The sequence below is a fragment of the Miniopterus schreibersii genome (assembly GCF_964146895.1).
Source record: "Miniopterus schreibersii genome assembly, chromosome: 6".
Classification (NCBI taxonomy): domain Eukaryota; kingdom Metazoa; phylum Chordata; class Mammalia; order Chiroptera; family Miniopteridae; genus Miniopterus; species Miniopterus schreibersii.
In genome coordinates this window covers 56,403,485-56,420,590 of record NC_138107.1, presented here as the reverse complement: position 1 = coordinate 56,420,590, position 17,106 = coordinate 56,403,485, and the positions used below count along the sequence as shown (strand labels likewise).

Here is a 17,106-nt window from a genome sequence, read left to right as displayed (position 1 = left end):
ACCAACAGGTTGGTGATAGTATTGTTCACAAGGCCAGAGAGACCTTGGAACGAGCTATTAAACTGGTGAATGATACCAAGAAATGGGGAGCTAGGGTTGTATATGGTGATACTGACAGGTAATGAACTTTCCATTTTATAGTTGTCTTTTTGCATCTCTTCAGATCTTCATTTCAGTATTTAGAATGGCTTAAGGGTAATCCTTCCTAAAATAGAGTTCTACCTTAGTCCTCTCTGGTTATTATGATCAGAGTTAGGGCAGGTCTGGTTTACCAGATAGGATCCTAAGAGCAAGAAAATGTAAATGTCTAGAACCAAAGACTGTGAAGACTCCCATAGCATCCTTCCAGGTAACCAAGTAGATAGTGATCTGTAAAAAACTGTACACGTGTTTAAAGAAGAGCTTTTAATGTGAATAACTCCTCACATAGCTACAGCTCTCTGAATTTAAATCTGTATCTTAAAATAATCAAACCATTTTTGAAAGACAGTTGCCAAGGCTGTGGTTAACGTTCTACTAGGCCCCAAAATCTGTTGTTAAAAATAATTTTTCAAAAGGAAATTTTATAGCCTATTTTTTAAAATAAGGCTATATTGGTGTAATGAGTATCAAATGGGCCTAAAGAGAACGTATTTTAAATAGCTACCTAAGGTCTGTTTGTTCTGCCTTAGTGAATGTTAAGATTAATTCAGATTGAGATCATTTATTTTAAAGGCCTTAAGTAATGCTCCTTTTCTTAAGCTTTTTCTATCAAATTCTAAGACAAGTACTGTCTCCAGTATTGGCAGAGAAAAAGCTTTTCTAAAGAAACCATCCAAAGGGGATTAAAGTCCAATATAAAAACACTTTAAGAAATAGGAGGTTGGTTTATGTGGCTCCAAGACTAGAAACAAAAATCTTAAAGTCATGTTTCAAGATGTTGTCTGTTTTCACTACTTAATGTCTTTCTACTAAAATTATCAGAGAAGATCAATTTTATAATCTCTCTTACTTAAATATATTAGCCGTTGTTTCTGTGGGTCTCAGATTGTGGTATATACTGAAATGTAAATTGCTACTTTAAAGTTAACTAGATTATATTAGGAAAAATGCCCAATACTTTTGTTTTATAAGTTACTTTTGAGTATTTTTTGTATTGAAATGTTTTTATTCACATTAAAAATTCTTTCCTCTTGACCTGCATGTATTGCTTATAGGACTGTGCCTCAGAAATATCTTTCTGGAACTTAGTTTGACAGTGTCTTTCAAAACATGTTTTTAGTGTACACCATTGACGAAGAAATTTTTTAAAAAGAAAGAAAGTACTCTTATAAGAATTTATTCTGAGGTCACAGAGGTGGTGTGCCAAATTATTATATATGAAATATTACCAAAAAATTTTTAATCTAAATTTTCAGTGATAGTTTGGTTATATTATACTATATACATTGAAATGTAGTACAACTGTTAAAATAATGTAAAATAACTAAGTGACAAGAAAAATGTTCGCAATATACCATTAAGTGAAAGGAGAAAGTTACCAAATAGTATGATCTGTGATCCCAAATAAGAAAAGATTTTCAGATATACACAAAAGGTTTGGAGTATCTTCTATCTGAACAGTAAGATTATATAGAAGGAAATTTCCATGTCTTTATCCTCACATTTTTCTCTTATTTTACGATTGACCTAATTGTGTGCCATACAAATCTGTAAATGTCTGGGAATGACCCAGGACCTTCTTGGCAGCTGTGAAATTGAGCTGGTCCATGTGTAACTAACCTAGCGATATTGGATGTCTTAAAGAGCTGTAATAAGATATACCATGAGTACACAAGGAAAGTGTGATAAAACAAGAAAGCTTAGATCGGAAGCAATTTAATAAGGAAGAGTAAGGGGTGAAAAGTTTTCTTTCATATTAGTGTTAGCCAGGAAAGTTACTCTTGGGGAAACTTTTCTTACACTGACTTCCTCACTACCGTACTACTCTATTTTTAATCGTCTAGTATGTTTGTGCTACTGAAAGGAGCTACTAAGGAGCAGTCTTTTAAGATTGGTCAGGAAATTGCTGAAGCTGTAACTGCTACCAATCCAAAACCAGTGAAATTGAAGTTTGAAAAGGTAAGAGAAATCTAATACTAATGATCATATATAAAATTTTCTTAGCTTCTAGACATTTCTGACTTGTTCAGCATAGTCTCAGAATCAGTAACAGTATACAGGCTATTAAAGTGTTGTATTTAAAATACTTTCCCTTAGTTTTATATAATTTTCTTAAATCTTTTAAGTACTGTCTTTACATAAAGAAATGAAAAGATGGTTTCAGTTAGCTATTGCTGTGTAACAGACCACCCCAAATGTAATGGTGTGAAACCACCACCATTTTTTTTGTTTGTTTAAAATATTACAGATGTCCCTTTTTCTCCCCAATGACCCGTTCCACCCCATCCCTTCTCCCTCCCCAGTCCCTCTTCCCACCACTGTCGGTGTCCTTGGGTTTTGTTTATATGCATGTAAATTCTTTGGTTACTCTCTCCCTCTCCACCCACCCACCCTCCTCCATCCCTCTGACATTCGTCAGTCTCATCTGTGCTTCCATGTCATTGAATCTACTCTGTTCATCAGTTTATTAAGTTCTTTAGATTCTACGTATAAGCGAGATCATGTGATATTTGTCTTTCGCTTCCTGGCTTATTTCACTTAGCATAATATTCTCCAGGTCCATCCATACTGTCCCAAAGGGTACGAGATTCTTCTTCTTTACAGCTGTGTAGTATTCCATTGTGTAAATGTCCCACAGCTTTTTTATCCACTCATCTACTGAGGGGCACTTGGGCTGTTTCCAGATCTTAGCTATTGTAAACTGTGCTGCTATGAACATCAGGGTGCATACATTCTTTCTGATGAATGTTTCAGGATTCTTAGGATACATTCCTAGGAGTGGAACAACCACCATTTTATTCTGCTTAGATTTTATGGCTCAGGAATTCAGAAAGGTTGCAGCAGGTATGGCATATCTCTGCTCCACAGTGTCTAAGCTCTCAGTTGAGAAAACATAAAAACTGGAGGTGACCCAACTGACAGCTAAGGACTGAAATCACCTGAAGTGTGATCACTCTGATGTCGGGTTGATTCTGGCTGCTGGTTGGGGCATCAGCTGGGGCTGTGGGCTGGAACACCTACACGTGGCCTTTCCTTGGGGCTCCTTGTTCTTCCTCACAGCATGATGGCTGAGTTCCAGGAATCAACATTCCAAAGAGGAACAGACAAAAGCTATTTTGCTTTTTGTGACCTAATCTCAAAGTCACACATCATAACCTATCCAGACGTAATGGGAAGAATGCGAGAGTCACATTATAGAAAGACCGTGTGGAATAGGCAGCATTATTTCTTTTTGAAAAAATACAGTCTGCCACAAACATCTTCAGCTACTTTCATTTTACTTTAGATACCATTTATATATTTAGTTATTTCTCTATAAAAGATGCTGAGCTAGGAGAGGCGTGGAATGCAAAGAAGCCTAAGACACAGTCCTGCCTGCTAAGAGCCAACAATCTAAAAGGAAAAATTAGAAATGTATATAAATGATCTCTTATTATAAACTTTCAGAAGCCCCATAAGAGCAGACTCCCTAAGCACTGGGAGAGCACAAAGGAAAAAGGTGTTTTGCCCCCCTGGCTAGAGGTGGACACTGTGTAGGAGGTAATATTGTGCAGTATCTCAGAAAACGGTTAGCATTTCAGTGGGCAGCCACAGGCTGCAGTCATTTTCATTAAAAAAAAAAAATGGCATGTAGAAGGATGTGGGGTTGGAAAAGCTCAATGTGGGAATACAGAGTAGCAGGAGATACATCTGGAAAAACAGAGTTAAGACCAGATTGTAGAGGGTCTTGAATACCAAGGTAAAGTGCTTAAACTTTATTCAGGAAAGTTTATCAAACAAGAGCATGACTTAGGCAGAGCTGTTTGGGGAGGATTGGCCTCATATGAGTGTAGGAGAGGGACTGAGAAGGGGAAAATCAAGACAGGATGCCTCTGGCAACCTGCGTAGCCTGAACTAGTTAGTGAGATGGACTGGCGAGAATAAAGGAAGGACAATTCAAGAGATACTGAAAAATAAGGATGAGTAGGAGTTAGAAGTGGTTGATTTAGGAGAACTGGTGTAAAAAGGACAGAAGTGGAAGAAAAGAGTCAAAGATGACTCCAGTGTTTATCACGTACCTGCTGTGAAGCAAGAATTATGCTAGGAGCGATTCACAGAAGACTTGGATATGGTATCTGCCCTGAAGGAAGGGTGAGCATCCTACCGGGGGGGGGGGGGGGGGGGGTGAGGAGCATGGTGTGCTTAGAAAATAACACCAGCCATGAAAATTTACCTGAAATGGGTCACAGATCTAAATATAAAAGCAAAATGCAAAGAAAACAAACATTTGTTAAGAATTGTAATGCTCAGCAGTTGAGCATCGACCTAGGTTCAATTCCAGGACAGGGCACATGCCTGGGTTGCCGGCTCAATCCCCAGTAGGGGGCGTGCTGGAGGCAGCCAATCAATGACTGTCTCATCATTGATGTTTTTGTCTCTCTCTCCCTTTCCCTTCCTCTCTCTGAAATCAATATTTTTTTTTTTTTAAATGTGATGCTTTTGTTCATGATGAATATTAGTCTGTAGTGTTTTTTTGTTTTTTGTTTTTCTTGTATTGTCTTTACTTTTGGAACAAAACCAAAAAAAAGGTTGTCCTCATAAAATGAGTTGGAAATGTTCCCTCTTCTGTTTCCTGATAGAAAAAGTATGTAAGATTAGTGCATGTATTTCTTTCTTAAATGCTTGATGTAGTGAAGCCATCTGACCCTGAAATTTTATTGGGGGGAGGGGGTAATTACAAATTAAACATCTTTCATATATATTTAATTATTCAGGTTTTTTGGGTCAGTTTTGATAACGTGGTTGTCAAGGAATTTGTCTGTTTATCCTAAGGTGACTAATCTATGGGCATAAATGTATCTTCTTGGTGAATTGATACTTTTATCTTTGATAATATTTCTTGTCTTGAAATTGACTTTTCTGATATTAAATAGCCACTCCAGTTTTGTTTCGATTAGTGTTAGCATATGTATCTTTTTCCATTTTTTATTTTTAACCTTTTGGTGTCTTTGTACTTAAAGTGAATTTCTAGTAGGTAGCTTATAGTTGATCCTCACCATTTGATCAGATCCAATCTGATCATTTCTGCCTTTTTATTGGGATTTTTAGACCATTTACATTTAATATGATTATCAGTAAAGCTTGATGGCAAAGGAAAGGATCAATTTGGTAAGTTAAAAAAAGGGAGAGGGCACATACCCATTGATCTAGGAATTCCACTTCAACGAATTTTCCTATGGTTTAATCCATGCAAGGTTGTTAGGACAGTACTTGTAACTTGGAAACATCCTAAGTGACCCATAGTAGGTAACTGGTTACATAACTTGATGCCCTCACCTAATCGACTGCTCTCTCCATGATAAATTATTACATGAAATGAGCAAAGTGCAGAATAATGTATATAGTAAACTACCATTATGTGCATAAGCACATGTATTTGCATAGAATATTTCTGGAAGGATACACAGGAAATCAATAATAGAGGATGCCTCTAGGGAGGGGGAAGTCGAGGTTGGGGGACCAGGACTTTTCATTGTATATTCTCTTAGCTCTCACTGTCTACTAGAAATCCACTTTAAATGCATGTGTAGGTATTTCTTACAGCAATTTTTTAATTGTTTAAAAAGATACGATTGATGACTTTTGAGAAAGCAGTGTCATTTGAGATAGGAGCAAAATTGATAGTACAAGTAAAAGAGTAAGTGATAAAGAGGTTAAGACAGCTCATTGTGTGTGTTTTCACCTCCAAGTTTTATAGCATGAATTTGTTGGGCCCTAAGCCACATTCAGAATTTTTCTATAATTGACATTGTTTAAAGAGAGAGAAAGACATTAAAAAATATATTCACGGTAGGAAAAAATGGTTATTGAGAGACATTTTGTTCATTTCATCACAGGTATATTTGCCCTGTGTTTTACAAACAAAAAAAAGGTATGTGGGTTACATGTATGAAACACTGGATCAAAAGGACCCAGTATTTGACGCAAAAGGAATAGAAACGGTCAGAAGAGATTCCTGCCCTGCTGTTGCTAAGGTAAGTTTTATCTACCATGTTTTTTTCATCTTTGAGAAATAAGCAGCTAAAGGATCTGGCGAAAATCCTTAAGCACACATCTAGATGGAGAAACTAGCCTGTATGATGATCTAGAACTGTAAAGGAACTAAATGATGTTTGAGAATTCATTTCTAATGAAACAACAGCTTACTTGATTTTGGTTTTTAGTTTCTTCTTCCCACACCTTATCTTTTATCATATAAAACAACACATGGACCTGTGATAAGAATTTCCTACCTATCACCTGGAGATGACAAATACATATTATCATATGACAACACCCAAAACCTAGGGACCTTTTGGATAAAGAAGAGAAACTAGCAACAGACATACTTCGTAAGCAATCTAATGCATCCTAGACTAACTGCAATTTTGTTTATTTGGGTTATCAAATACAAATTAGGAAGATTTCTGAAGAATGGTACTATAAATTACCTAAATTTCTCAGCTATGATAATATTAACCATACTATATTATATTTTTCTTTACTGGGTTGTAGGCCCAGACTCCTACAACCAAAAATAAGTGGCATAAATGGAAAAGTACTCTACACACCAAGTTTTATGAGAGCATTAAAAGCATAATAGATTGACTATCAGTCTGTTAATGTCAGTATGTCCTATGTAATATTACATGAATTTGAGGAATTATTTAATACTAGTTTCTGGAAGGAACAGCATCCAGTTCATTCTTTCTCCGAGGGCAGACTTGTACCAAGGCTAAACTGGCAAACTTCTTGGGGGGGGGGGGGGGGGTTCCAGTTCTCAGAATAAGATACAGAACTTTCACCTGGAACTAATTTAAATTCAGTCCACTGCACAACCCCACTGTATGTCAGTCATTTTCTAGCAGAAAAATTTCCAGCACAGAAAATTCTGTCACAGTTAGTACGTACTTACTGACACTATAAAAAGACTAATTTTAATTTCACTGCTCGGTGATATTTAAACTTTTTCTATCCACCTGAATCAGGCCTTTTTATGTAACAGGGTAAATAAAAAACAATACATGAAATCATGCCTGGCTTCTTGTGCCTGGCATGCTGTGCTGTTACCTGTTTAAGAAAACTTAAGTTTCATGTTGCTCCTCATGTAGCAGATGTTTCATCTGCGTGTCATTCGATATGACTTTCCTCAAATGACATGATATTCTATTTTTAGAAGTAGCAAGCTATATAAAGCCTCAAATATTTTCTAATTTCTAATAATTATCCATTGTTAATAGCATGTTGTTTGGGTAGATCACATTATTCAGTAGTTACATAATTGAAAATATAACAGTGATGATGATACACTAGGAGATATTTTATCTTTATGAGTATAACCTTTCCCTTTTTTTTTTAGATACTTGAGCGTTCTCTGAAGCTGCTATTTGAAACAAGAGATATAAGTTTAATTAAACAGTATGTTCAGCGACAATGTATGAAGCTTCTGGAAGGAAAGGCCAGCATACAAGACTTTGTCTTTGCCAAGGAATACAGAGGAAGTTTCTCTTATAAACCTGGAGCTTGTGTGCCAGCCCTTGAACTTACAAGGTAATGATGTGCACAGTAGCCCTGGGGTTGAATGGTTTGGAGAAGATGAAAAGACACCTCGTCCACAGACACAGGCACGACTGTGTCTTCACCTGCCCACATGAAGCTTCGCTGAGGTGAATGGGGTTCCCATGGACTTCGTGAGTGCTGAAGGGGAAGGAGGAAGAAGGGCCTCCTCTTTGGGGGCTCCCTTTGGGTAACTGAAGTAGTAAATTGTAATCTGGTACAGAGCTGGAGTCACCAGAATCACTAGGCAGTCCTTAATAGTGATCTCCCGGAACACCTACATGGTGACTGTCATTCCGGAATCAGGTCATCTTAACCAGCTCAGTCTTATCTCATTGTTAGACTTACAATATTTAGTTTTTATTCTTAGGGGATAGAAAACATTTTTAGCTAGTTGATATCTGCCAGCTCTTACTGTTTTTCAGGTGGCAGTGATTTACAGAGTAAGTTTAAATTCTTACAGCATATTTGCTTGGTGCCAACTAAGTGAAGTGTATACAGTTCTCAAAAAAGTCATAACTAACTGAAAGTTACCCCTTGTAGATTTCTCATGTTTTCGTCATTGTTTACTTCTCATTTAATGTAACAGGGAAAGGTGCCTTTCCCTGACAGTCTGAGTGCATATTTTATTTGGATTTAAATAGGAAAATGCTTACTTATGACCGGCGCTCCGAGCCTCGAGTTGGGGAGCGAGTGCCCTACGTGATCATTTATGGGGCCCCCGGAGTACCACTTATCCAGCTGGTAAGACGCCCAGTAGAAGTCCTGCAGGACCCGACTCTGAGATTGAATGCCACTTACTATATCACCAAGCAGATCCTTCCACCCCTGGCAAGAGTCTTCTCACTTATTGGTATTGATGTCTTCAGCTGGTATCACGAATTACCAAGGGTAAGTCTACTAAATAGCACCTGTGCTGTGACTATAGAGAGGATTCACTCAGGATTTCCAGTAGAAGTACATGTTTTATTTATGTGCCGTGAGAGGCAAAGCAGATGCTCTACTATCTAAACCGGCAAAGGTGCCACACACTCCTCATTTTCCAAAAGAAACTTACGTTTCCTACAAATACCTTCCCAGGTTCTTCCAGATTGGCCAGATTATAGAATGTTGAAATAAATCTCACAAGTATTTCAGTGGTAAACACTGGACTACAAAATAGAATAATCCAACAAATAAAAAATAAGCGAGGGAGAGCAAAAATTCCTTCCAAATGGGTATTGAAGAAATGCACAGGATGCAGTATCTGGACAGAGTCCCGAAGAAACCAGACTAAAGAAATAATGTTAAAATAGCATTTTACTAAAGTAAAACATGCAGTGTGGATCTTAGCGATCTTAGTTTACTCATTAGAAGCCTGAAGGGTGAGCCGATTCTGTAACAGTCTGGGATACGTTACTCTAGGAAAGCAGTCATTTTTATCTCCTGTTTAGAATTAGATCTGCTCAGTCTTTTGAAAGGCTGATGGTATTCAGGCAAACAGATAAAGCTTGATACCCAAATTATTTTCACTTTCTCAATAAGCACCTACGGCTCCAAGGGAAAGAATAAGCTAGTAAGCTGAAGCTGAAGCTGAAGTTGTGCTTCAGAGTCTGCTGGTCAGCGTCTACAATGCTGTATCCTGGCTTTACACCAGAAAGCTGTTACTATTTCCATTTCATCACCAGAAAGAATGTTAAACTGCCGGCATTTATAAGAAGCTGATCTAACAACTTTTATGCAAAGTGATTTATAAGACACCAGGAGAATACACCAAGGGTATAATAATAATATAATATTATTTCAATGTAAAAAGAGTACCAGAAGACAGGTTGTTGAAACCAGTGTTAACTTCAAATGAAGAATGCTTAGGTGACATGTATCCAATTACATTTGAAATGCTCCAGGTTTACTTTTGCTTGAATTTTGCCCCCTACTGCCTAACAAGTTACTTTTAACCTTCTAGTTGCCTTGTTTCCATGGCCCAAATCGTGCAGCCTTAAACTGTAGCCACTCTCAACCTGGGTTTCTTCCGTTGTCCTCTCTGATCTCCGTTGCCCTGTATGATCCCATGCATCTGTGTATCTCAACCAAAAAAACTAAGTGGCAGGAGACAATTTTTTTCCAAAAGAAAAAAGCAATATATCTAATGATAATTAAGATATAATCTCTGCAAAAGAAAGGACTTTGTTCATTTCTGTAGCCCCACCATCTAGAACAGTGCCTGACACATAGTAGCTACTCAGTATTTGTTGAATAAATGAAATAATGCCTTAGTAGACCTGTAATTAGCATGAGAATAGTAGTTCTGTATGAAGCTGGCTCAGGAATATTTCTGAATTGATGTTTTTATAGATCCAGAAAGCCACCAGCTCCTCTAGAAGTGAACCTGAAGGGCGGAAGGGCACTATTTCCCAGTATTTCACTACCTTGCACTGTCCAGTGTGCGATGACCTGACTCAGCACGGCATCTGTAGTAGGTGTCGGAGCCAGCCCCAGCATGTCGCAGTCATCCTCAACCAAGAAATTCGGGAGTTGGAACGCAAACAGGAGCAACTTGTGAAGGTACAAGCAACTTGTTCAGTAGACCCAGAATCCCAAGCAGTCTGATTATTCAGGGAAATGTAGTCAGCTCTGGGGATATGAGATACAAAACTGGTGTGAAAAGTGGAGTAAGGATTCTAAGTTAATAAACTTCTTAAAATCTCAAAGTATATTTGAACTAAACTACTAAAAATGGCTTAATTTGTTTTATAATTTATTTTTTCTTTTCATGGAATAGTGTATTGTGTTTATTAAATCTAGAACCCAATTTCTTTTATTATAGTATTAAAAAAGTAAAAGTATCAGTTGCTTTATCTACCATATCTACTTCCCATTCTCTTAAAAATCTGGTTGTCCTAGAGAATGGCTGGTAAACTTGGGAGGTTTGCCATTCTAGGAGTCCAGGTAGAAAATTAATAGTTACCATGATTGAGTCTTATATATGCCAGAGGCTGTTCCAACCTCTTACAGATGAGTAAATGGCACAAAGGCGTAAGTAATTGCCCTGTGTTACACTGCTAATCAGTGGCTGAGCTGGGATATAGGCATAAAATGCAGAGATTTTCAAGCAGAAATAAACAACATAAATTTCTTGAAATAAGTTGGAAAATGAAATCTAAAGAAAAATTATCAGAGTACGTTTTTTAAACAAAGCAGTGTATTGCTTAAAAGAATGATTATATCTTATGCCATTATATTTCAGGTTACCTTTTCAGCTTTCAGACTACAGAGAACAGCTTGGGGTAGAGTTAGCTTTGTCCTGTGTTAGAAGAGCAATATGTAAAGTTATTGAAAAGTTTTAAAACCAGCCACATAATTGCAAGGCAGTGTGATTTAATGGCAAATGAATCATGCTGATAGTAAGGACATCAGGATTCTAGTCTGGACTTCATAATATTGGCCACATCCCTTGGCCTCAGTTTTGTCAGAATGCAGAGGTTGACCCGATGGGCCTTCGTCTGTCCCATCTCGCTCTAACATCATAAAGGCTCTTGCACAGTCATTCTTAGCAGCTCATCTGTTCACTGGCCCAATGCAACCCGACCACCAATATAGAGGCCGGGCTCTGCCACTGTCCTCAAAGTAAAGAAGCTTTTGAACCAAGACAGACTCAACCCACAGCCTCTAGTAGGAAAGTGAACGGGGGGAGAGCCCAGCCCCGAGGAGTCTGGGCTTTTAGGACCTCAGATGATTATAGGAAGGTGGTTAAGGGTTGGTCAGGTATAGACGGTTTCATGTGCATCGTTCTAGTTGCTACAGGTTGTCCTGGCAGGAAAGTCTTAAGTTTTAGAGAATACAGCTGGGCATACAGAATGCATTAAACAGGCCTCCCTAAGGACGAGAGAATCTAAAAGGTGAGATTGTTCTGATGCAGCCATAGAGCCGAGCTTGTTGAGATTAGTTGTTTTCCTCTCCCCTTTCATGTCCTAAATAGTTGTTAAATACCTTCACTTTTCTGTTACTGTCCTAGCCTACCTACTCCCTTCCCCTCTCTGATGAAATCCAAACGCCTTATCATGCTTCATGTTTTACTCCACTCCGGCCCCTACCTGCTCCCTCTGTCACCACTTCTTCCCTTCTCTCTGTCACTCTACCCTCCACCCCTACACTACTGAACTTCTTTTAGGTTCATGGATGTACCTTAGTATCTCTCACCTCCTGGCCTTTAAACACCCACCAGTCATCCTCGAGGAATCATCTTAAACCCCCAGACCCGGTGGAGCCTTCCCTCCCTGCGTGGGCTGCTGCCGTAGCCTTTCCTGCTTTCCTGTGATTGTGTGTGCATCTGTCTTCCCACTAGACACAGTAGGGCAGAGGCCTGCCCTTTTCTCACTGCTGAGTGGATTTTCTGGCATAGTCCAGCCTGTGCCGGTGGTCTGTAACTGTATTAAATGAACGAACAGCTTCCTGCTGAATGCCCAATTAAAGAAGCAATATGTCACTGGCAGGATGACCACCCAGTTTCCAGCCACTTTATACTAGTTTTGTGGTTCTAATCAGAGCAACCACTAAAGTCACTGGGTGTTCGCAGATTCTGTTTCATAGGTTACTGCCCCCCTGATGGCAGCAGCCAACCCTCATAGACAAGTCCCTTGATGGCTTCCAGTACAAGGTGCAGATGGGAGTAGGACCTCCCAAGCTCCACTGAAGTGGGAGGCTGAGAGTGGTCTCATCCCCGGACCTTCCTGTCCTCTGCCCTCACACACCGACGGCACTAGTTGGTGCCATCAATTTAACCAGAACCCTCCTTCAGTAGTAGAACTTATTTCTTATAAAAATGCAGCTTAAAATAAGCAATGCTGTTTATAAATAAGGATAGTTCATCATCTTCCAAGAGATATTTTAAACTTTAGGATTTTAAGAGAATTAAAATGTGTGTTTCCTGTACACTAAATAATCTGTAAGAGTTTTTATAAAGCAGAAATTAGAGATGTAATGAGAAATAATGAGAAACATTAGTAATAGGAGATTTTGATGTACCTCTCTCAGCCCAAGACCAATCAAGTGATCAAAAATAAGAACAGCTATGAAAGAAGATCTAAACAACATTATAAGGTGGACCTTATGATTATCTATCAAACTCTGACCCAGTATCAGAGAATATACACCTTCTTTTCAAGTGTTTATGGAATGTTAAAAAATGACCATATCTTAGTCTGTAAAGAAAACAGTAAATTTTTTTTTAAAAGTGGAAATATTACACACACCATTTTATCAATATAACGCTATAAACCCAGTAATTATAAACTCAGAAAATAAAAGGATCTTTCCACTTGGAAATTTTAACACTGCCTGTTAAACAAACATTACATATAAGATTGTAGACAGCCATACCAGATCTCAGGAAAGTTCATCACCTCAAACATTTTTAATAGTAAACACTAAAGAATGAAAATAAATGAAATAAGCACCTGACTGAAAACTTTTGAAAAAATAAGAAAGCCAAAGGATAGCACAAAGAATGAATAAAAATTAAAGCAGATATCTTTTTAAATGTCTGCCTCCTTGTGAGCTAAAAAGTAAGTGTCCGGGCTGTGGTGGTTAAAGTTTTAAACGTAAGCTGAATTGAGCTGCAGTGCTCAGGGTTTGAATCACCAGTGAAGGCTCTAGGAACTAAACATTGAGTTAAATGTAGTGAGGCAGGTAATTCCATCCTGGCTTATCTGTCCGACCAGCACAGAGAGCATAAATATTTATCAGCGGCCTGGCCCTTGGGTGCAGCTGCCACACAGAACTGTAATTCAGAAATCCTAGATTTGGGGATAGACGAGTCTCTTGTCAAGCTGCAATTAGTGAAAGCTTCATAGCAGAGCAGCTAACTTGGTCTTCAGCTGAAGCACAAGTTTCTCAGTGGTTTGCTTGTGGCAGCAGCACATTAGATGCAATAACCAGTGTGCTCAGAAAAACGTGCCCCTCCATTGACTAGAAGATACTGGGGCAAAAAACAAAGATATATTGCCCTGAGAGGCATCTCTAAAACTGGAGCGCTTTGCTGTAGATCAGGGAATTAGCTAGAGCAGACTTGATTTCTTAAAACACAGTCGAGAGTAGTAGCTATTTAGTATTCTTTAATCACTTGGATACACTGTTCAGGTAAAAAAATCAGCCTGTATTTTCTTGACCTTTGGGGTCCTCACTATTCATCCTTTTTTATTTAATTTTTGATGTTTCTCATGATTTAGAATCTTTTTTTAACTATGTGTGACTTGAGACTACGCATTGTTTAAAACCTGATCATTATGTAAGAAATAACATTTCTCTTTTCTTAAAATTGCCTTATGGCTTATTTTCCCTCAGTTCAAATCTTCTTACACATCAGAATCACCTGGGAGCCCTGAGAAGTAAGGATTCTTAGGCTCTCTGTTCACTTCATTCTTACTCTATCCTTTGGCCGGGGTGGGGCCCAAGCATTTGTATGTTTTAAGCTCGCGCAGCCGGGGCCGAGAAGCACTGGTCTAGACTGCTGCGTCCAGGCTCTCAGCCTGTAGTTTCCTCACACTGAGGGTTTTTTTCTTCTGAAATAAGAAAATGGGTAAATGTTTATGATTGGCATATAAAAAGGTAAATCTGAGTAACTTGAAAAAGTGTTTATAGCTCATTTAAGAGAGAGCCTTTGAATGGTCATTAGATGGCTTATTACATGGATCTTAATACAATAGCATTCTAGAAAGTAGGCCTCAGGAATGAAATGAACCCTTAGGGGATTCGGGCCTCTGTTTCGTGAGGTAATACCCTTTAGAACTGTCTCAACAGAGGGTAGGGAGCCTAGGCTTCAAAGAGATGAAAATTAATGAGCTGTAATGTAATGTATTACATGTCAGGTGTCTGCCGGTAATCTGGTGGGGCAGAAAGGAGGGATTATAAAAGTTCGTTGTTTACACATATACAGCGGAATTTTCCTATTGTTTCATGTCTTCCTCTTCTACTTCCAGATTTGCAAAAACTGTACCGGTTGCTTTGATCGACACATCCCATGCGTTTCTCTGAACTGCCCAGTACTTTTCAAACTCTCCCGAGTAAATAGAGAATTATCCAAGGCACCGTATCTTCGGCAATTACTAGACCAGTTTTAAATTCTCAATACCACAGAATTCCAGGTGCTATCTTTTTCAGTGTTTACCACTAAACTATCGTGCATGGTGCTTTTTCAACTTTCATCGAGTCAAGTATGTTCATTGTCTGTTATCTGAAGACTATGAAGACTTTTATGCTAACTGAATAAAAATTGTATTTGTTGATCTCTGAATAGCTCACTTCTTACAATGTACAAACTCCCCATCCTTTCACCTTTCAACGTTGTTTTATAAGGCAGGTGTGGCATTTGCTCCAGTCTGTGTAACATCTTGTAAATCCATTTGAGTGGGTCACGTTTACTTCCCTGTGGAAGGAGCACTGAAAACCTCTTTTAAAAAACCATTCGTGTGTTTTCCTTGAACTATCTGTATCAAGACGTGTTACTTAGAGATATCCATTCACTTTATAATTTTGACTGCGAAATATTTTGTAAATACACTTTTTTACTTTTCAAACAACTGAGTAAAATGTGCAATGAATTTTATACAAATGATTTTCAAGTTGTTTGGTATATTTCCTCTAGGTTTTGCTTGACTCAGAGTAGAGTTGTTATTCTGATCAAACTGTGCAAACAGTAGTACCATGTGTAGCATTTTGAAACATTTTCTAAAACCTCTGTCTTGCTTTAGCTATTAATGGGGCATTGTGAGGAACTGTGCAAAGACATTTTTGTTACAAACCTGTGGGCCTGTTGCAATACTTTAAAAATAAAAAATTTTATTCCATTTTTGCTTGTTTTGTATAGACATTTCTATTGCTTCTAAATATGCTTAAAATATTTTCTTTCCTTATGTACTGTACAGTTAATCTTATTTGCCATCATCTTGAACACAAAATGTGTATTTAGAATATTTGTATAACTGTATAAAATGAAGAAGGAATTATGTGGTCAGTGCATTGTTTTTTAAACTGGAAATCATTTTGTTTTAAAAGTTAATAATGGAAACCATATTAAAATTGAATAAAATATGAATGAAATATGGCAGTGTGATTTTTTTATCCTGCTATAAGTGGTATTACCTTCATCTGTTTTATAAGCCTACATTGGTTACTTCTTACCCTACCCTTTTCTGAATTTTAATTATGTAAGTTTAACTGGTTATGTCCTAATTGGTGTTAATAGTTCTCTGACCACAATTTTAAGATTAAAAAATAATGGCAGCAAAAGTTGTCTAGGAAAAATTCAGCTCTCGTTTTTTTAGAGTTCTAAAAATCTACTTATTAGTAATCTTCTTAGGTCATTTTAATTTAGACATAATTAATTTTGAAGCCAGGGCTTTTCAGAGGGAAAGCAAATATGACATGACTTTTTAAAAACTTAAATGCCAATTTTTTCAATAGAAAAAATGTCTGTCTTTATCATAGAGTGCTCGCCAAAAATAGGCCTTCCATTGCCAAATTCCATTCTTCCAAATACTGGGGGGGTTAGGTTCCTGAAAGTTATGTGGTAAATATGGAATCAGAGATACAAAATCATGTCTCTGCAGATACTTCTAAGCCCCACAGAGATGCCATCAATCCCCACCTCCTGGGATCTGTTTTCGTTTGGGAGGCTGGGGCCAGTCCTCAAAGTTAGGGTTTTCTTACCCTTGCGTGGTGGCCATTGACGGAGTTTTCTGTTACTTTCCCTTTTCTAGTTTCTGTGCTTTCGGGGCTTCTACTTACATCATCTTTCTCATCGTAGTAACGACAGGATATCTGCAACAGAATAACCATTCTTAACTTCTTTGTAATTGGGCACAACTAAACTAAAAATGGTTCCTCAGCCTGAGTGCCCAAACTCGCTCACTGTAGGCACCCGCACATCTCTGCCCCGCGTGACTGTCCTCAGTCTGTAACCTAAGTGCCTTCTGGTGAGATTCATTTGCTATTTCGGTAATTGTCCCGAGGAACGTACCGAAACTCGGACCTAGTTTACCAAAAATAGTTTGTAAGAAGCTTTCCGTATACTTTCAAAATTATTTCTTTCCTTTTAGATCAGCTATTAAATAATAGTTTTGTCTTTTTACCCAGAACTCACATAGATGCAACAAACAACTCCATTTTCTGAGTAATGCTGAAGAAGTAACTTTTTTAAACATTTTCTTAACGTTTGTTAAAACACCGTTTTCTCTCATTCTGCCCGCTCCCCACCACTGCCTTTCCCCCGAGGTGAAGTATGAACCAAAGCTGCTTAGAGCTCTGCCTCCTCCCACCCGAGGTCCCGTGACCAGGGGAGCGGACGGACCCGGCCACGCGGTCCCCCGACTGTCCATTTTCTAACAGTCTGCAGTGGGCCAGTAGATGGGAGAA

The 17,106-nt window shown here is 38.2% G+C and overlaps 1 protein-coding gene across 5 annotated transcripts in view; it reads left to right on the top strand.

Moving 5' to 3' along the window:
- The window catches only part of REV3L (REV3 like, DNA directed polymerase zeta catalytic subunit), a 129,506-nt gene extending 113,967 nt beyond the window's left edge, over positions 1–15,539 (top strand). For 2 of the 5 annotated variants that reach the window (XM_081140490.1, XM_081140489.1), the window contains 7 exons: positions 9–118; positions 1,986–2,100; positions 6,018–6,155; positions 7,520–7,710; positions 8,361–8,607; positions 10,051–10,260; positions 14,673–15,539. In XM_081140490.1, coding sequence (XP_080996616.1) covers positions 9–118; positions 1,986–2,100; positions 6,018–6,155; positions 7,520–7,710; positions 8,361–8,607; positions 10,051–10,260; positions 14,673–14,813 — 1,152 coding nt within the window. In that variant the 3' untranslated portion in view covers positions 14,814–15,539. Of the gene's footprint in view, positions 1–8; positions 119–1,985; positions 2,101–6,017; positions 6,156–6,344; positions 6,513–7,519; positions 7,711–8,360; positions 8,608–10,050; positions 10,261–14,672 lie in introns of those variants that run through there. The other 3 variants (XR_013999033.1, XM_081140491.1, XM_081140492.1) reach the window with 3 other exon arrangements.
- Positions 15,540–17,106: the final 1,567 nt, after the last annotated feature.